The sequence below is a fragment of the Otolemur garnettii genome, unplaced genomic scaffold (genome assembly GCF_000181295.1).
Source record: "Otolemur garnettii isolate 467f Iridium unplaced genomic scaffold, OtoGar3 scaffold00025, whole genome shotgun sequence".
NCBI classification, from domain to species: domain Eukaryota; kingdom Metazoa; phylum Chordata; class Mammalia; order Primates; family Galagidae; genus Otolemur; species Otolemur garnettii.
In genome coordinates this window covers 19,887,441-19,908,429 of record NW_003852420.1, presented here as the reverse complement: position 1 = coordinate 19,908,429, position 20,989 = coordinate 19,887,441, and the positions used below count along the sequence as shown (strand labels likewise).

At 52.5% G+C, this 20,989-nt stretch overlaps 1 protein-coding gene across 1 annotated transcript in view; it reads right to left on the bottom strand.

Moving 5' to 3' along the window:
• The window catches only part of GRIK3 (glutamate ionotropic receptor kainate type subunit 3), a 217,971-nt gene that overhangs the window by 45,154 nt on the left and 151,828 nt on the right, over positions 1-20,989 (bottom strand). Inside the window, exons 5-9 of the mRNA XM_003788164.3 lie at positions 19,183-19,236; positions 9,841-10,014; positions 9,038-9,181; positions 4,958-5,065; positions 1,616-1,729 (exon numbers count right to left, since the gene is read on the bottom strand). Of these exons, the coding sequence (XP_003788212.1) occupies positions 1,616-1,729; positions 4,958-5,065; positions 9,038-9,181; positions 9,841-10,014; positions 19,183-19,236 (594 nt within the window). The remainder of the gene's footprint in view (positions 1-1,615; positions 1,730-4,957; positions 5,066-9,037; positions 9,182-9,840; positions 10,015-19,182; positions 19,237-20,989) is intronic.

Sequence of the window (20,989 nt, the reverse complement as noted above, 5' to 3'; positions counted from 1 at the left end):
GGGCTACTTGTTTGTTCCAGACAGTTTGGCTCCTTCTGAGCTAATTGTCCTTGCCTAGAAGCAAGGGAGGGAGCCAGTCTCCTTCTGGCTTGCCCAGGAGGGGAGTAGGGAATTTAAATTAGCCTTTTCCTTTCCAAATGAAGTTACATTAACCTTTTCATTCCCAAATGGAGTTACATTAACCTTTTCAGCAGCTGGAAACAGTATATTCCCTTCTCATTCTCCCGCTATTCCCTAGCTTGTCCTGCATTCTTTCCAAAAATCAGGACTTTTTTAAAATGCCGCAGGACATGGGACAAATTGTTAAAAATTGGGACTGTCCCACTTCGTCTGGTCACTTTATGCATTACCCCAGAGAGGACAAAAGACTGGCCAGTAGGGCCTTCTGAGGTACTCCTGGGGAGACACAGGCAGGTGCAAGCCCTGTCCTGGCACCATGCAAGGGGCCTGCTACAGGGTGACCGCTGCTCCCAGGTTTCATTCTGCAACAACCTTCTTTAACCCAAAATGAGCTGAGCTCCCTGATGTACAGAGGTAAGATGTCAGCACATGGTCCTTTCAAAAGCTGATTAGAGCCAGAATTGTCTTCTAAGGGTCTTTATTTATTTTGAGACAGAGACTCAAGCTGTCCCCCTGGGTAGAGTGCCGTGGCATCACAGCTCACAGCAACCTCCAACCCCTGGGCTCAAGTGAGTCTCCTGCCTCAGCCTCCCAAGTAGCTGGGACCACAGGTGCCCACCACAACGCCCGGCTATTTTTTGGTTGCAGCCATTGTTGTTTGGTGGGCCTGGGCTTGATTTGAACCTGCCACCCTAGGTGTATGTGGCTGGTGCCTTATCCACTTGAGCCATAAGCCCTGAGCCTCTCTAAGGGTCTTTAGTCAGAATCCATGGGGCTGTGATTAGGCTGCCTCCCCTCTAGATGCTCTGGCTTGAGCCCCAGAAGCAATGCTGTGTCCCTGAGAGAGTCTGTGCTATTTCTGTCTGTGGTTAACCTGAGGCCTTCTAGGAGGGACTGGCCTACATGGAGTGGGGAACACTCGTCCAGAAATGGTGGCCAGTGGCCTGGGTCTGTCCCCTGCTTACCCGTGAGCTCTAATGTGCAGAGCCCATGAGAGAGACCCCAAGAGTTCCTTCTTGGCTTGAAATGGGTGAGGACAAGGGGGTGCCTTTCAGTCCTGGGGAGGGGAGAGAGGATGGGATGCAATTCCATTCAGGGGCTGTGGCCGATGGCTGTTGGGACAGGACCCTGGATAATGTGGCATGTGTACAGACTCCCAGCACCCACTGGGCTCTCTGGGTGTGGCCACCCCTACCGCATCTGTGGTGACTTGTGGGAAGGGCTTTTCCCTGGGATCTGAGTCCTTCTTACCCCACTGTGTGTCCTGCTCAGACATCAGGGGCCCTGAGCAGAGCTGACCTGCTGTACCCTGGCTGGTCTCTGAGACCCTAAGCATTCCCACCTGCCTGTAGCTCCATAGCCACCATCTTCTGGCCCCCCAGCAACCTCATGAGGGTGCCCTGTCTGTGATGGCTGAGGGACAAGAAGGTCTCTCTAGCCCACATGGTCACCACACTCTTGGCCAGTCCTCCCTGCAGGGGCTGCAAGCTCTTACCAGCACTGTGGTGACGATGAGTGACCTATTTGTTAGAGAGTCTGTGACATTAGGGCCTCGGCCTTTGGCGACCTCCGTGATGTTGAGGCCATCAGCAGGACTCCACACCCCCACCTGGAGAGACAGATAGACAGAAAGCAGAGTGCTGAGTCCTCAGTTTACCCATCCCTGCTCCACATCTCCAAGACCATTCTCACCACCATCATCCTCATTGACGGCTCTCATGTTTTGAACTGACTGTTTTGATAACAAACCTGCTACTTCCCCTCCTCCCCAGGAGGGGCCCCCAAGGAGTTGAGTCTCCTGGACTCTGACACCACCCTTGCTGGCAAACCCATTACGGCTGAAAGGGAAAATGCAGAGAGAGACAGTAAGTGCAAGGACAGCCCTAGGGACCCCGGGGTAACCAGCTGGGGCTGCTCAGGTGCTAAACAGAGGCTGGAAGGAATCAGGTCCATGATCACTGCCTGCCCTGGGACGCGTCCTGAGGGAGATCATGGGCACCTGGCCACTCACTTATCAGGTCTCAGCCCCAGTGCTGGCTCAGGGCAGATGCCTTCCAAAGCCCAGGACAGGGCCTGGAACAAGGGAGATGTTCACCAAACATCTGTGGGCACCTTAAAAGAAAATGGACTATGTCACGTGCAGAAAGGCAGGGGTCTGGCCTCTGTGGCTATTGGGGTGCTCGCACAGGAGGGGATGAGCCTCACTGGGGGGCTTGCATGCTGCTGAGTTTGAAGGCAGTTTGATTTGTGGTTTTGCATCTAAAGTTGGCAGGTGCCTTGGCCAAGGTGGCATAATCTATCTCCTCACAGTGTCCTTGTTGATATCAGGCCTGAGGCTGGAGGGAGGGAGGCAAAGGTCAAGTTTATAAATGATTCCAAAGCCCTGGGCCTCTTGAAGGTCCTTTGTGACCCACCTCAGCCCAGCCCTATCTGATCTCCACTCCCCTCACTCAAGGAAAGCTTTAGCATGCCTACTCTGTCCTTGGCCCAGTTGGGGGGTACTCAGGAAACTTAATCAATTAAACAGAGAGACAGAATGCAAACATCCCATTAAGAGAGCTGTGCAAAGCAGATAGCAGAGAGACATGTAATTATGCTTGGGTAATTCTGCCTTAATCCTCGCAAAGCCACCGGCTGGAGCTGGCTGGATCAGCTATGACCTGGCTTAGCAAACAGAGGTGATGATATGAGAGGCAGAGTGGCAGTGTTTGGGAGCTCAGCACCCTCTCAGGGCAGAATCTCTGCCTGTGTAGACCACTCAGGGCCACGAGGACAGGAGACAGGCAGACAGCATTGAAGAGGCTCTTCTCTTAAGTGGGCCAAGCTCAGATCCAAGCTCACAGGAGGGTGCCTAGCAGAGCACCTGGGGCTGCATGTGCTCAACAAGCATCTGTCTAGGGCCTGCAGGCAGCAGGAACCCACACCCTGGCAAGCATCTACTGAGTGCTGACTGCATTTCCTGTTAGATACCAGATGCCATGGTGGAGGCAAGAATTGTTAGGATCAAGCAGGACATGGCCTGCAGAGGCTTTCTGTTCAAAATCCAGGTGGCTGTGACCAGGAGTCTCTGGCGGATACCTCTGCAGGCCAACCTTTGTCCAGGGATAATAGAGTTTTTCATGAGTATTAGTTATGGTCAATTTGTACCCGCTGCCTGGAGGGCTGTTGGGAGAAGGATGCTGCAGGTGGGCTCCGATGGAAAGAGTGCTCCAACTATCGATTTCTTATGCCTGCTGAGGCACAGAGAAGGGAGTAAGGGCACGAATTTCATTGCTCTCCCTAGAATTTTGGGCCATCTCCAGAGATAGGTAACTGAGAGCAAGAATGGGATAGCTACTAGAGTGAATACTGCATTCACTATAGCACTGCCAGAGGAGGAAGGGTTCTTCCTATTGCTGCATGAGTTTAGATGGAAACTGGAAGGTTCTTAAGAACTCATAGTTTGTAGAGGGTCACATCAACTGGCCTTGGTGATCGCAGGTGGAGAGGCCACAGCCCCTTTCCTTAAGACTGATGCTACATACTGTGTGAAATAGTAGCAGAGGAAGGGTGAGGTTTCCCCAGCCATCCCTTGCTTGCACAGTGGCTCCCATGAGTCAGTGAGAAATTCAAGCAGAAGTGACTGGAGTAACCACGGCCACAGGTGCAATGAGGCTATGGCTGGGCCAGGGAGAGACAGGCTTGTACCTGATGGACAGAGGTCACATCCTGCAACCAGGGCAACTGCATAGGCAAAGATCTGGAGGGACAGGAGGGAGGGAGCATGACTCAATCATGGGTATGTTTCAGGGAGCATTGGAGACTGCCTAAGTGTCCTAAAGAGGCCACTTGGGGCCTTTCTTGGAGGATCTTAAATGCCAGGTGATTTGGCACCGGTGAGCCACAGGCAGTTTCAGAGCAGGGGAAGCCTCATCTGTGTGTATACTTGGGATGGCTGGAGGGCTCAAGAGCCAGGGCGAGAGAAGCCTGAGCTGGGCAGTGCAGGGGAGGAGAGGGGAGCAATCAGATTCCTGAAGTGCAGAGGCATCAGCAGAGACCCCTCCAGTTTCCTGACCTCTGCTCCCTGTGTTATATACACCCCGCCTTGCAGGATTGGAAGGGTGCTTCAGTGGCTCCTGGGATCAGCCTGCTACAGCACAGAGTATGGCTGAACTCCAGGTCTCAGGATGCTGAGACTTGGAGGCTCACAATAAATCCCCTTCTCACCCAGCAGCCTGACTCTGACAGAGTATGTGGGAGGTATGCAGGGATCAGGACTGGCCTCAATAAAATGTCTCTGTGTTAGCCAGCTTGGAAGCCCCTGGTGGGCCTGCTTTGTTCCTCCCAACTCTCTGGAATCACAGAGGCCTTAGAAGTCTGGGGTGAAGTAGCTTAGAATCCATGTGCTCCAACCTCTTTCCCAAGATAAGTCCAGTCTCCTAGGCAAGCAATCACTCTATCTTTGGTTAAATGCCTCCGTTGACAGTGAACTCACCACTCCCCAGGGAGACAGCCCCTGCTGTCTGTCCTTCTGCTCCCATGACATCGCTGTGGGGCTCAGAGACAGTCTGTTCCCCCATAACCTTTGGTCATGCTTCCCAGATTAAGCATCCCCAGCAGTCCCTTGTTATGGGGTGACCGTCTGTGTGTTTGCTGTAGCCAGGACACTGCCTCCTGCACCCTCCACTTCACCAGGTCTTCCTATTCTCTGATGGGCCCACAGAGGCACAAACCACATGGGATCTCATCTAGCCCTGAGGGGGCAGCTGGACTGGGTCTTGCCCCTGCCTCTGGGCCTCTGCCCGGGGTGTGTCGTGGCTGATACAAGGATCCCCAGTCCTCCCCCGAGCCCACGCACCTTCTCCAGCCCATCCTCTTTCAGGCTGATGATGTCCAGATCAAAATCCGTCCGCAAGCCACTGGTTTTGTTGAAAACAATCCGTCCAGTTAATCCTTCCCATTGAGCCTGCGGAGGGGAGAGGGCAGAGCGGCAATTCCTTGGGCTCATAAATCATCATTCGGTACAACTGTACAATGCTTCATTTTAATTACTCCTTGCACTGATACTGTTCCCCCAAGACCATGATTAATTAATAATCACCTCCATCATTGCTCGGGCTGCGGTGCGAGCCAGCAATTTCCATAAATTCTATTATGCTCTTTAGCCAGCTTTACATTTGCACCTTCTCGTGTACAACATCGATCTTGGATGTGCTCAAATGAGCCCCTGCCTCGAAGTCACAGGAAGGGGGGACCCATGTCAGATCCCCAGAGAGGGCAGGGAGACAGAGGTGGGATGGGTGAGACCCACCATGAGGCAGGAAGAGCCAGAGGGCCCAGCTGGACCTGGCTACTGAACCAGACACTTAGCGTAGCCCCCAGAGAGGCGGGGGGAACCAGGAAGGTCACTCCCACCCCCTAGCTCCAGCTCTAGGCACACTGTGGCTAAAAACTCTGGGGTCAGCAGGCTGGGTGCAATCACCATGAGCTGTGTGACATTGAGTATTTCAGTTCACCTCTCTGTCTCTGTTTCCTCATCTATAAAATGAAACTAATAATTCCCATCTTACCAAAATGCAGTGAGGGGGGAATGAGGTAAGTCATGTAAAGTATTGCGGACTGTGCCTGACACAATTTGAGCCCTGAATAAATGGTGGCTTTCGTCATTTTTAAATTGTCATTAGCTTCATTCACACAGAGGGAGACAGAAGTTCGGGCAGACCTCAGCTGAGAAAAGCCCCACCTTCTAGATCAGGGGTTGGCAGACTATGGCTGGTGAGCCAAACCGGCCCTGTCTGCTCTTGTGAATGGTTTACTAGCTCATAGCCGCGCCCATGTGTTTCCGTAGTGCCCTGGTTGTCTTTGCACTGTAACCGCAGTGTTGAATATTCGTGACAGAGACCATCTGGCCCACAAAGCCTAAACTCTTTTCGGTCTGTCCCTTTACAGAGGAAGTTTGCTGACTCGATTCTAGACAGCATCTTTCTTGTGTGCTGAGAGCAGGAACTGTACAAAGCGCTTTGATACCATCCACGCTGTGCAACCTCTGGGGTGGGGGGCAGGCAAGGAGCACGCTTTCCATTTTATAGACATGAGGAACCAGGCCTGGAGGGGGCCATGGGTCACCCGAGCTCACAGAGAGATCAAGAGGTGGAACCGAATAAGTCAGCGTCAGGCCGCGCAGTGCAGTGGCTCACGCTTGTAATCCCAGCACTCTGGGAGGCCAAGGTAGTTGGACTGCCTGAGCTCGGGAGTTCAAGACTAGCCTGAGCAAGAACAAGATCCCATCTCTCAAAATAGTCAGGCACTGTGGCGAGTGTCTATAGTCCCAGCTACTCAGAAAGCTGAGACAAGAGGTTCACTTGAGCCCAAGAGACTGAGGTTTCTGTGAGCTATGATGCCACAGCAGTCTGCTCAGGGGGACAGAGTGAGACTCTGTCTCTAATAAAAAAGACGTCAGCGTCCCAGGGCTCCACTCCTCAGCCTGGACCCATGTCTCTCCTCTCTCTCTGTCAAGAACCCAGGAGAGCAGCCAGAAGAGAATGAAATACTCATACTCAGCTTTCTGTGACTGGGAGAACAAACCCCCCACACGTGGAGTCCTTGAGAACAAAGGTACATGGGAACACAGAGTAGGGAGAAGACCTGGGGGCTCACAGCCTGCCTGAGCCAGAGAAGGGGTGAGGGAGCCAGGGAGGGCGACTGAGAAGGAGCACAGGCCAGTGGCAGGTCTGAATGGCTGAAACCCAGTTCCACGTCCTTGTTCTGCCACACCGTGTTCCTAATTACACTGGGACCTGCTCCCTTGCAAACTTTAAAGAATGCCCTACCGCCTCTCCCTGCTGAAGCCCCCCGGCACCCAGGCATACACTCATAATCCAACAGCAAGTTCATGGGCCTGCAGATCCTGGGGGTCTACCTGTGGATCCTCAACTGAAACCCTAGCAATCTCCAAGCATGTGAGCTGCTCCAAGGTACTGTTCTGAATAAATGGGCAGATGGGCGAATGGGTATACTAATTCAGGGAGGGGACAATGCCCCAAGGGGCCCAGGAGGCTGTAAAACAAAGGTGATTAGAAAGTGGGTTTTATATAAGCCATCTAGCCTCTCTGAGCTTCAGAGAAGGAGACATTACCTACGTCATAGGTATGAAAAATGGCGTGCAAAGTGCTTAGCACAAGGTCTGCATATACCATCACAACTGAGTGGTGGAGATTATTTTTCCTTCGCTGCTTCCATCTGTGGAGCTCCCTTAGATTAGGGGTGGCTCTTGGAAGTTGGACACAGAAAGTCAGTACCCTTCCCTGCAAGAGCTCCCTGAGCTCCTGCTATGATCCTGCCAGGTGGGTGTCATCATCGCTCCCATTTTACAGATGTGGACACTGAGGCTCAAAGAGAGATTAAGTTATGCAGGTCTTAAGTACTAGCAGTGCAGGGCAAATTCTCTTGCTGTAGTGGCAGAGCTGAAAGCCCCAGGGTTGTGGTGCCCAAGGAGGAGTGGGGAGAGCTTCTATGGAGCTCAGGGCTTGGGGACAGAGATTAAAAGACCCATCAGAGAAGGTGAAAATCGCCATTTTTTGACTTTACAACGAGGCTCAGCTTCCCTCTCATGGGCTCCCTGCTGTTCTCCTCCCCTTTGGGCTCCTATACCCTCAGGCCATCTCCTGGCCCCCGGGGGAAATCACAGCAGGTGCCTTTAAGCCTGCCTCCCAGGGACACCTCCCTGCCTGTCAGCTACAGAGGAATTAAATGCTGGCAGGTGCGGCCTGTGTGTGGGCAAGTGGGCAGGGCAGGGCAGGGAGCTTTGGCAGCTCCTCCCCGTGACATTTCCCCGGCCGCCTGCCCCCTCTAGACCGCTCAGGACTTGCTAAATGAAAGATGCTTCACACGCTCTGAACTCCGGCCTGGTATTTCCCAGCTCCTCTCGGAAATGCCAAGTCTTTAAAATGATTAACTGTCACGCAGTCAGATGGGGAGATGGGTAACTCGGAAATGGTGGGAGGGAGGGCCGTGCTGGGCCCTGAAAGGACCCTGTAGCTGAGTGTGAGCAGTGAGGGTCATTTTGGGGGCTGGAGGGAGAACAGGGCTTCCCTTCCATGGTGGGTAGTGGGATATCTGTTCCCCTCAAGGATTCATGGCTGAGCCTCAAAAATTCTAGAGGTTAAAGGTACAAAGGGTGAGTGAAGTGATGTGACCTGCAGACCCCCTAGCTTCCCACTACAAAATGGGAAGCTGTAGTGATGCTGGGGATAGCGGTGATGGTAGCCAGCCTGCTCAGCACCTGCTGTGTGCCAGGTGCTGTCCTAAGAGCATCACATGTACCATAGCTCCTGAATCCTCATAACAACCGTGTGACACATGTGCTGCTACTGTCTCCATTGCACAGAGGACACTGACTTACGGGAAACTTCAGCAGCTTCTCCAAGGTCACACAGTTAAAAAGTAGTTATGCTTCCAAACTACTTCTGTCTGGCTTCCAAGGCTCCCAGATCTCCCCACGGAGTCACTGAGAACCTCAGGGCAGCCTCTGGCCACTCAACTGGGGGCCTGCTAAGGAAGAAGGTGCTGGGGCTGGGACTCAGGTCTCAGGAGCTTTTCCAAGGTTCTCCAGCTCAGCCAAGGTCACATAGCCAGGAGGCAGAGACCCTCATCTGTGCTTTAAAGCCCATGCTATGTCCTGCCACCAATGCTGACCACCTACTGAGCACATGGCACGTGCCAAGGATGCACGCCTCTCAGTACCCTGTAAGATTGGTCCTATCATTCTCTCCCAAGGAAACTGAGGCTCAGAGATGTCAGGTAACCTGCCCAAGTTCATGTGGATTAGAAATCAGTGCCATCTGATACCTAAACCCAGACCCTCGGTAGCTTTGCTGCTCTGGAGTGCCCATAGTCCCAGGGAGACAGCTGCCACGGTGGGGGCTTCAGGGACACTCACCTCCTTTATGAAGTTCATGAAGCGGCCACCAAAGCGCCAGGCCTTGTGACGATGGCACTGCAGAGAGTTCACAGTCATCTGGGGTGCCCGCTGGTAGCACACGGACACAATGTGGACGGCGTCGTACAGTAAGGCTGCATCGGTCTGGAGGGGAGGGCCCAGGGCCTGCCTGAGAGCAGATCCTGAGCCCCTCCAGTCCTCAGCCTGCCCGGTGCCCCCTTCCCTCCCCAGCCACGGGGCCATGGCAACCCAGTCCATGCCCCTGGAGAAAGGCCAGGTGTGGCTAACTGCCCTTCTACAGACACCTGAGTGCCCCGTCTCAGCTCAGACCTTTTCTTGCCAGCCTCTGTCACCCCACCTCAGCTACCCTGAGCTGTTACCTAGACCCTGACCACACCTCTTCTTCCTGGTCCTCAGTCCTCACATCTACAGGTCACCGTCTCAGGTCCACTGTATCCTGGGCCTCATACTATTCTTTTTTTTTTTTTAGCTGGGCTGGGTTTGAACCCGCCACCCCTGGTATATGGGACTGGTGCCCTACTCCTTTGAGCCAGAGGCGCCGCCCTCATCCTGCTATTTGTAACCATGAGCTTATAGTCCAGCCCCCACCAGATGCGGCCCTTGGGGTGGGACGGTGTCTGCTTCATCAGTATGTCTTTAGCCGCAGCCCCAGCCAGGGGTCTGACCAACACATGGCAGTTCTCAGGACGAGACGGGGCAGGATGGAGGAAAGAACGGCAGTGCAGGAGGGCAGTCAAGAAGGCAGGCAGGTGGGGTGCCCTGGAACCCCCTGGCTGCCATACCATCATCACTCCATCCAGCAGGCCTGACTCTGCCCGGGGAGCTGCCTGCAGCCGCTCCATGGACCACTTCTCCACGATGGCCGAGACGTGGGGGTTGTCCACATTGAGGATCCGGAAGCCGGTCAGGTTCACACCCGAGTAGCGGTAGGGCTCCAGGTCTAACGCATAGAGATCCTTGACAGAGAGAGAGGTGTGTGTGGGTCCAGGCGTGGCCCTGCCATATGCCCCAGCCCACTCCTGCCCTCCCCAAACCCAGCTAAGGCTGTGGCTCCCCACAGAGCCTTGAGGCAGGCGAGGGCTCTCGGAGCAGTTACAGGGGCACCCAAAGGGGCACGGGCCTTGTAGTCTGATCAGAACAAGCGTCTGCTGGGCAACAGACCCCATGCGCTAACTGGGGGTCTCAGACTGTTTCTTCATCTACAAAAGGGGATCACTCTCTCTTTCTAGAACCCAGTGAAACAAAAAACAGCTCACATAAAATGCCCCGCCCCACATATCAAGGAAGCTTCATAATGCCTATTTCTGCCCATGGAGGAGACCCGGTTCCCACTTCAGGAAAGCAGAGGGCACTGGGTGTGGGCATCTCCAAGTAGCCCGAGAGAAGCTAAGGGAATGTTCATCTCCTAGGAGAGACTATTTAAAAATAGTTGTCTCCACCTAGTAGAACTCAGCATTGCCCTCTTCCTTCCCCTCAGCCCCTACCTCCAAGCCAGGGCCTTCTAGAAGCAGCTGGCCAGTGGTCAGCCTGAATGTCATGGGCCAGGTCATGTGTGGCCACAGGGACAGGTAATACCTGGATATCCCGCTTTAGCCTTCCCTGCAGCTCCAGCTCTGGGGACAAGGTGGGCTGGTGAAGGCAAGGGACAGAGGGAGAAGCCAGGTGTCCCTAAGCTAGAAGGGACAGCAGTGGAGGAGGTGGCGAGTGGGAGTACAAGGAGCCAGGCAAGTTTCCACCTGATGGAACCCTCCCCACCCCCTGAAACCTGGAATCAGGCAAAGGAGAGCAGCACGACCTTTCACTGTGACAATGAAACAGAGTTTACTAGGCCTGACAAGACCTCTGGGAGAACACACCAGGTTTGAGCTTAGTATCACCTACTGGTTAAAGGCCCAGACTCTAGTCTAACATGTAGATTTTTGTCCGGTAGGAAAGGTAACCCTCAAGGTTGTGGTGTTACTGCCTTACAAGACATTAATCCATTTTCTATCTACCTAGCAGTCTTGTTCTGTGCCCACTCCCAGCCTGAAATTCCTATAAATATCCCATTCCTCAAATGCTCTTTGAGCCAGCTTTACTTTCCACCTGGTTCCCTCATTAGCGGGCTGAATACATCCCTGACACATGTTCCTTCTATATCTGCATGAGACTCACGGTTCTGAACTTTTTGAAATATATACATTGACAATCTTAATTGGCCTTATCCTACTAGCGGGGAAACTGAGTCTAGGTCACCATGTGAGCTCTTCCCTACCTCTTGTCTATATCCTCCTGCTCTCTCCCCCACAAGCAGCCTGCCACCTGGCCCCAGCCTGTCACTTTATCCTGTGTTGGGAGAGGGTGGCTGGGACACACGTGGCCTGCACCTGTCTTTCCATGACCACCGCCATCCCAGCTTCTGCAGATCAATGATGCTTCATGAGTGATGCAAGCTGGGGCCCTTTCACACCATGCTGGCTTCCTCTGGTTGGTATTCCTGATGGACGCCAAACTCCTCCTGGTACTCCTGCACCCCACCCCCATGGCTTCCCCTGGAATGCACTGTGTAGGCTTCCTCTTTGAGGTTTGGGAAGTAGGGAAGAGATAGGGAGTAGGCTTAAGCCCAGGGGAGAAAGTCTAGTCCCAAGCTTGCCCGAATATGGCCCTGATTCTAGGTTAGGATCTGGGATGGGGAAGGGGCTGGATGAGACAAAGGCTTCAGCAGATGGGGGCTCACCACTGAGCTGGCCAGAGGGTGTCTGTATGGCACCAATCTCAGTGGAAGGCAGAGGGTGGACACAGTGCTCAGATCCACACATGGAATCTATTATTTAATCACCACAATCCCATGAAATAGGCATTTAATATACTTGATTCTCTTTCCATAGATTAGGGAAGAGGGTCAAGGGATGAGGTGACTTGCTTAAGGTCACACAGCTCATGAAAGGCAGAGCTGAATTTGTATTCTGGTCTGTGTGAAAGTTGTGCTGGCTCATGCTGGCCATGAGAGCTGGACGTTACCATCTCTCTAACTTTGCCTTATGTGACGTTATATGGGTAGCTTGATATTGCCCATGGTGGGAGTTTCTGCAAGTTTCTTGCAATGTGGGGACTTTTGCAAACATTGCAAATCATGGTTTTTGTGTTTTGATTTTCCTTATTACAGGGCTGGCTGTTAAACATTTACTAATGTACCACTGCTTGTCTTATTTAAACCCCTTGCACTTTTTGTCCCCAGTAGTTGTCTAAGAGAAGGCATGCCTCAGAAATGCATTTGGAGATTTTTTTTCTTTTGTAAAGTATGGGTCACATCTCAATATTGTGATCCAGTGTCTGGGGCAGGCAGGACCTGCTAAATCTGTTTTGAGAAACCACTAGTCTAAGCTTTGGCTCATGACAGGGAAATACACAGCAAGGGTCTGGGTTTCTGCAAGGATGCCTGTATAGTCTGAGAAGGGCAGCAAGGTGGGGAGGACACACATTCCAAAGGCTTCTTCTGGGGCAGACAATGAGGCGATGGGTGTTAGCTCAGGCTATTTGGGTTCAAGGTTCTTCTGCTCACCTCAGTGGCCTCATCTGCAAAATGGGGGTGAAAATACTAGCTGGCATATGAGCCGTCATGGGAAAGAAATGAGTTAATAGATGTACTGGGAACATGCCCAGTGCATACTAAACACTGCGCAAGTGTTTGACAAATATTTACGCTCGGCCTCATCTGGCAGCAGGTTGGGACATTGATCGGGTACAACCCCCAGGGACAATACTGGGTTACTGGAGCAGAGGAGCAGACATAGGGTGTGCCTTCTTGTTTTACCCTCTTGGCAATGCAAAAACAATAGCAGGGAGCTAACATTCACAGAGCACCGATCAACCTTAGAACAGCAGGCCCAGTTCTGAGTGCCTACGGCTATTACCTTAATTCACTTGGCCACCCTCCGAAAAGGGGCTACTCCTGTGGCTCAAAGGAGTAGGGCCCTGGCTTCCCATATGCCGGAGGTGGCAGGTTCAAACCCAGCCCCGGCCAAAAACTGCAAAAAAAAACAACAACAAACAAACAAACAAAAAATGGGCGCTATTGTCACCCAGTTTAGAGGAAGAAGCAGAGCCACCTTTTGAAAGTAAGTCTTCTACTCAGGGTTCCATAGTGGGGAAGAGATGGGGTCAACTCTAGGCTTCCCAGCTCCAGAGCTCTCCGTCCCGGGTGACATCACTGGCTCCTCCCATCCACGGGCTCTGCCACCCAGCCTCCAGCTCACCCCCACCGGATGATGAGGTGGTCATCCTCCACACAGGAGCTGGAGGGATCTTTCTGAAGTGTAAATCTGACTCTGTCACTCCCATGCTTAGAACATGTCAATGACTTCTTGTATCCTTGTTGGAGTAAGAGTAAAGTTCTTAGTACAGTTCTGGAAAGTTCTCTACTCACACTTTCCTTCCCACCCCTCCCTTTTTGTGCCATGGGAACAAACACCAAACTACTTGAGTCTCCCTTCCTGTGCCTGCTGGCTCTCCCCCTCATGGGGCTTCTCATCCTCAGGTCTCACATCTTTGCTGGAATGTCTGTGTTCTTGTCCCCTCTTGGGTGGACCATTCTCCAAGAGTCACCTCTTCCAGGAAGCCTCCCTTGACTGCTCCTCTACACATGAGCAACATGGTGGGTCAGGTGTCCTTCTGCTCTTATCCTAGGCTCCCTGGTTTTCTGCCCCCTCGTACAACTGCCTGTGTCTGGGTCTGTCTCCACTGTGAGCTCCAGAGACAAATACCCTTCCGACTCAAAGTAGAAACAAGGGTCAGCCAGCTGAGTAGCTGTCTGGGTCACTTAAACATCATGGGGAAGAGCCTGGAATGTAGAGACTGGTGTTTCACATCCTCCTCCTGGGGACACCTGTCTATGGGCCTGGAAGATAGGAGTGGTTTGGTAAATTGCCTGGGGTGGAGGAGGATATTTGTCATATTCAAACTGCCACTGAAAGAGGAGCATCTGGGGAGCTGGGGGCGGGGGAGTGCTGCAGGGAGGTGTATGCAAGTTTGAGGCCAGAGCCCCACAGATGCAGCTGCAGAAGAGAAGCCCAGCTCTGCCCCCAGGCGGCGCCCTCCTCACCCTTCCCTGCTTGGGCTCAGCCTCTTTCCCATTTCAGTGTTGACCTAATACCTAAGGCTTGAAAGATGCCAAAGTGTTGGCCCGCCCAGGCCCCTCATGCCTCAGTTTACCCTCCTCTGGGACCAGAGGCCAACCTCTGCATGAAGGGTGCATCCCTGGCCACGGATGCTGGTGAAACCAGCAGTTCCAGTCTCCAGATGCAACACTTGGTCCCCTTCCTGGCACCCTCCAGCCTGGGCTTCCCTGCAGAAGGTTGTAGGGCTTGTGACACGGTGTCCTCATCCCTGTCACGTGAAGGCAGTGACACTGGGGAGCTGGTGAAGAGGCCCTTTTGCCCAGCTGCAATTTCTCTTTTTTTCCCCAAATTGTCCCGGGCCAAGACCCCAAGTGCTGTACACGGTGAACTGTGTGCAACCTTGCTGCTTGGCAAAAAGTTGCATTCTTGATGCCAAATGTTGACACACTGAATTCAGTATCGACGAGGGACCTTTTAGAAACATTCAGCATAACATAATAGACTAATTCATTAGCACCCCATGGGTCTGAATGGGTAGAAGCTGAAGCTCAAAAAACATCGCCTTAAGGAATGACAGATGAAAATATCTTCCCCATGATATAACTGTTATTGCCGGGAAGTGGCATTAATTGTGATTGCTTATCTATTAATTTATTATAATTCTTTTTTCACCTCCAGGCTTTTACCTAACACATGACATGTAGCAGGGGCTCAGCTGGGGCTGATTAACGCAGGGTTATCTGGGAATGGCTCGAAGCTGGCTGGCACAGATAATGGCAGCTGGGGTAATTAAAATGTCTTCTGCATGGGAGAAGGAAACTTGGAGAATTTTATTTTAGAAGGCAAAGAGTTGGTGATGTGGGATTCCTAAAGGGAAGGAAGTAAATGACAAATGCCAGTGCCCTCCCCAATACGGTCACATGACTGACCTAATGTGCACAGAAACACATGGGAGAGTTATGGGCTAGCAGCCCACCTGAAAGGTGGGCCCTGAAGCTGGGAGAAGAGGACCCCAGGGGACAAAGCTGATGCCCTGATGTGCGGCACTGATGGGAATGCCCTTTTAGACACTTTCTCCCATCCCCTAGATCCTCCATCAGTCAGTGAGGAACATAGACTCTGCCCAGCTGGCCTCAGTGGGGTGAAGGCTTTAGAACTAGTGAAGTGTGGGTGCTTCTGGGATTTACAGAGGCCTTGTCCCCCCTCAGTAGCCTCATTATCATGCCTGGACCATCATGGAGCCCAGGGGACACTTTGTTTGGACTTCGAGCATGGACTTTTGGCAGATGGCTTTGGGGCTAGACAGCTCCCATCTGGGGACAATCCCTGCTCTGGCCCTTTCATGCTGAGTAACCTCTCTGTGCCTCAGTTTCCATTTTTGTATAAAACTGGGAGAGGCCTATCTGCCCTGGAAAGTTGTTCTGAATTTTGGTTGGGATGGAGCATGCCAAGCACACAGAAAACATAAGCCAGGGTTATTTAATTAGTTTATTGAACTTGCACAGTAACGAGGGCCAGGCATCATTCTAAGCACTTTACTGATGCCACTGCATGCACGCAATAGTCCTCTTAATAATCCTACGTGGCAGTGCGTTATTGTCATCTTCTTATAGTGACTGTTTTATAGATGGGGAAATGAGGCACAGAGAGGTGGAGTAACTTGCCCAGGGAAGTTGAAGAGTCTGGATTCTAACTCAGGTGGATTGGCATTAGAGTCCATCGTCTTAACTGACTGCTGCTATGATGATGTATTGACAATTTCACTGATTACTTTCCACTTTATATTGCATCCATCCATGTGGGCATTAGTGAGCACTTACCATGTATGAGGTGCTGTTGGGCACTGGAGACAGACAGGTGAACTAGGCACCGTCCTTGACTCTTATATACTCAAAGGAAGCCCACTAGCTTTTGTTAGCTGTGTCAGATCCTCCTCTGTACGCCCCTCCCACCCAAGTGCCTAGCTCAGTGCCTGGGACCTTAGAGAGCATTTGTACATGGCCGCTGGACAGACAAATAAATGAATGATTGATTAAGGAAATGAAAGGTAAGAGGATATAGGGGAGGCCCTACCATCCCTGGGGCATTAGGATCCCTTTCCTAAGATCTTTGACCTTGATCCCAGTGAGCAATGGCATTAATGTGGAGGGTTCTGGGGTAACTGGGGTGGTGCCTTCTGCAGTGTTTGGCCCTGGAAGGTTATCCAGGGCTCAGGGCTGAGGGTCTGGAGCTTTAGACTCTGCTGTTGCATCAGTTCCTTGAGGGGACATGCCTCCAGTCTTGGAATGAGAGCCTGAGCCTGTTGGAAGTGCTTTTAATTAAGTATTTAGATCTGGGACTGGGAAGAAGGGCCCAAGGGAGTTACTCACAGGCCCTGCATGGACAGAGCAAGTAAGGAAAGGAGGGCCACATCAGGTGGGTGAAGAATGAGATATACTGGTTTTGTTACTGCCCTTAACCAACAGGATTCTTCTAAAGGAAACTGCCAATGTCCCCGCCATTCTGCTTGATGGTTCTGTCTTATATTCCCTGAGCCCATGAGCAGACCTCAGATGATTGGCTTTGGAGTGGTCACCTGTCCCAAGGTGACCCAGTCCCAACCCTGGGAGCATCTAGAAATGCAGGGGCCATTTATTTGTCACCAAGATTGGAGATTAGTGAGTGGGGATCAGGGAAGCTAAAGATTCCATGGTGGGCAGGACATTCTGGAAAGATGACCTGTCCAGCCCCAAATGCGTATAGTGCCCCCATGGAGAAACACTCACTGGTGCTTGGCCAGGCAGCAATTCCACCTGGGAAAGTGGGTGATACTCAGTGAGGGCGGAGGTGGAAAGAGGCAGGGGAGAAATGAATGGTCTGTGGTTTGATGCTCCCATGTGCTGAAGCTTCCAGGGGGCAGAGAGAGCAGGGGGAGGGACAGGGAGCAGACCCAGGGTGAGAACCACAATCCTTGAGAGTTCTAAAGTTGCTCCGGATCCAGAACTACCCTCTGTGTCTGCCCTTGTGGTTTATTCTAGGACTCCCTGATGACATGAAGTTACCTACTGCATTCCCTTACAATCAAGAGAGGCCAAATGGGGGATATGGGGCCCAGAAGGATCACAGAAGGCTTAATCCACTTTATAGACAAGGAAGCAGCCCCAGGGAGGCAGGCTAAGAGGTGGTGGAGCAGAAACTGCCAGATACTGCCATTCTTCCCTGTCTGCCTCCGAGGCCTGCTCTCTCCACTGTGCCGCGAAGCAGTGTGTGGGGGCAGAGTCTGCAGCAACAGCACAGGCCCTGAAGGTTAGCCTGCCTCCCCAGTGCTCCCTAGCCCTCCCTGGTGCCTTCGTATTACAGCCTCCAGGGCTTTGTTACAGCAACCCAGGGCACCAAGGCTCTAGGGAGATGAGCCAGTGGGATGAAAGCCCAAGAAGCACCTGCTGAGCTGATGCAGGGCTGGCTGTAACCCCCCAGGGCCCAGAAGTTGGTTTCAGCATGCTAGGATCCCAGGGGGGGATAGGAGAGGGCCCATGGAATGTGCCCTGCCCCACCTTCCCAGTCTTTCTCCCCTTCCCTTGCTCTCAGCTCTGGGCAGGGGGAGAGCCTCATCCTAAGCCTCTATCGACTTTCCAGGACACAGCATGGCAGAGAGAAGCAGAAATCCAGAAGGGATTTGGGGGAGAAGGTCTCAGTCACCAGCTTCCAGGATCTCTTTCTCCCCATGAGGTTCCTGGCAGGTGCCTTGGTCTGAAAAAACATGGAGGGCCTGAGTTCTGCCATGGGCACAGGGTACAGAGGCTGGGGTGTAGGGAGGCTACATGGTTAATATCCATCTCTCATGGCAGCGAGGGGTTTATTCGTGACACCTGCCAGCTTCTGTGATGTAAGCGCTCCCAACATGGCAATTTCAAGGTACTGACATGATGTGGACTTAGAGATGTATACAACCAGCCAGCGCCAGCACATCACCGAGGAGCTCACCTGCCTCTTGGCCTTGATCATGCTGTTCCTTCTACATGGAATACCCTTCCCCCTCTCCCTTGGTGAACTTCTAATCCTTCCCAGCCCCATTCAAGTATCTGCTTTCCTGTAAAGATTGCCTCTAAATTCCCACCTTCCACCAGGCTTGAGCATTTAGCATCTCCTGGGCAGTGGGTAAGGCACCCTAACTGGGTGCTGGATAAGCAAATGAATGAACACAGCTGGAGACCCACAGCTCTGCAGCAGCTGGGCCCATGCAGTCTGCAGGAGGCTTATCTGAGCCAGAGGATGGTCAGTGAGGATGTCACTCACCCCAGACCTGGGATGGGTGGAACGATAGTCCCAGTGAGGTCTGAGGTTGTCTGGCTCCAAGGCAGGGTGGCTGGGTGTTGGTGCCCCTTTGGCACGGGGATCTCTTTATTCTGCTGATCTCAGGCCGCAGCTAATTATCCTAATGGGTTTAAATGGCCCTAAATGTTCTTGGAGTTTGGACAAGACCCATCTGGAGCCTGTAGGTGGGCTGGCCTGGCTGACAGTGAGTGGGCAGACGTCAGGATGGATGTTGGAAGAGTCTGAAGCGGCAATTTCTGTGAGGCCTGAGACGTGTGTGGGGAAGCGTGGGCTAGGGAGCGAGGGTCATGGTAGTAATAATAACTAACACTTCTACAGCTCTGCCCAGACTAGGCACTGCCTCTCTCGGTCCTTATTAACTCGTTTAGTACTCATGATAGTCCTAGGAGGTAGAAATCCATTGTGCAGAGGAAGAAACTGAGGCAGGAAGTTAAGTGACTTGCCCAAGCTCCCACAGCCAGGGAACAGAAGACCTTTGCTCATAATTGCCTCCATAGTCTCTGCCCTCGATTACAACATCATGCTGCTTCTCAAAGGTTGGTGGGACACGCAGCCATCTTTGTGCTCTCACCTGGGGCTGCACCTGCAGCCTTAGGAAACAAGTCCACTCTGGATATCCTCTAGCTGCAGCAAGATGGCTCAAGCCCAGCCACGGTGACCTTGACCCAAGGGAGTCCCAACCCCTCCCCGTGCCAGCTCCCAGGGGTACGTTACCAGAGTGGTGAAGATGAAGTGGTAGTACTCAGTCATCATGCCCATGGCCATGGCCTGCAGGAGAGCAGAGTGTCAGCAGTCTGCAGGGATACTCAGGCAGCCCCCTCCTCCTCCCTGCCCCAGGGGTGAGGATAGGGTGGTGCTGGGGGAAGGGGGATAGGACAAGACTGGCAGTGGGTTGGGGGAGGTTGGCCATGTGGAGTGGGATGTTCTCTGAGGCCACCTCCAAATAGTGACAATTACTGGCTAGTGACAGCAGTCAATTTCACATTGGAGTGTGCAGCAAAATCACCCGGGACAGATTAAAATGCAGATTTTTGGGTCACATTCTCCCCAGTTTCCAAATTCTGCAGGGCCGGGTGGGGTCCGGTTGTCTCTTTATAGTAAGCGTCTCTGAGCTTGCCACGCTTAGAGAAATGCTGACGGAATCAGCACGAGATGCCTTCTCGAGGGCTCGGGCCCCCACTCGGCTGAGCTCACGGTGTGCTGGCTCCGGAGAGAGTACACCCTGCCCCCCACAGCCCAGACAGGCTGGGGGTGGGGGTCTGTCCTGGGTCTGAACCTTCTCCAGTCTTGGCTGACCACAGAGCGGGTGACATGGCTGCTGTGGAATTATTATTATTTACCATCCTGGAGTCTACATTGGACAAAGACTATGTGTTTTATTAGAAGCCTGTAATCTGTAATACTAATGACTATAATTCATTTTCTACAGAATTCTTCAGAATGCTGGATCCACAGAGTGCTCTGGGGGAAAATGTCACTGGGTCAAGTCCTCTTTGCAAATACTATGCATTCCCTCCTACCTTGGGGACTCACAGCCCATGGTAGCACCTTAAAGGCTCAGAGAAGTCCTGCAGTAAGAGATAGGCTTAACTTTCTCAGCTTAGCTAAGCACACAATCTTCATTTCTAATTCTAGAAGTGTTCCAATCAGACAGACCTAGGGATAAATTTACACTCCCTGCCTGGATGACCTTGCGTCCATTGCTTTCCCCTTGAACCTCAGTTTCCCTGCCTGTAAAATGGACACAATCATCCTCCCTATCTCCCAGGGTGGTGGAAAGAACAGTGACATGTACCTGGGGTGGAGGAACTGCTCTGTGAACCTAGGTCACACCTGTCACTACTACTCTGTTTCACGTGCTGGGCATGGTTGACTGGGAGGATGAGGATGAAGTGATTTAGGGGGTTTGTGTTTCCTCAATGGTGGCTTTGAAGATGCCCCATACCCAGTGTTGACTGTTTGCTCAGCACTGGGATAAACACTTCCCCCCTCTCCCAGAAGCCCCCAGTACTGCAGGAGGTGGGGATTATTAACCTCACCTACAGAGGAGGGGAAGGACTCTGGGGCCCTTGCTCCAGAATCATACTACATGGAAGAGTAGAAGCCAAATTCAGTATCAAAGGAGACTTTCAGCCACTGTGCAAAGAAGCCTCCTTTGTGGGGACAGAGGCTGCCACTGGGCTTAAGCATCCCTTATGGGGCCCACCTTGAGAACGGGACTTAAGCCCCTCAAGGCCCCTGGCCCCAGCTCATCAAGTCTCCCCCTACACACATAAGTCCCCTACTTGCTACCTGGGCCTTGCTTGGTTATGTGTCAAAGCCCTGCAGAATGACTCTTCCAGTCACCAGCGTGCCTTCTGGGGTGACATAATTGCCTTTTACACAAAGCGCAGGCTCAGATCAGTGTTTTTGGTTTCAGCTGTGGCACCCTCAGAGGGGGTTGCAGGCGATTTTGCTATTTATTTTCTTAGGTGGCCGGTGGAGCTTGGCTCTTGTCCCCAGAATGCCATGCTGAGCTATG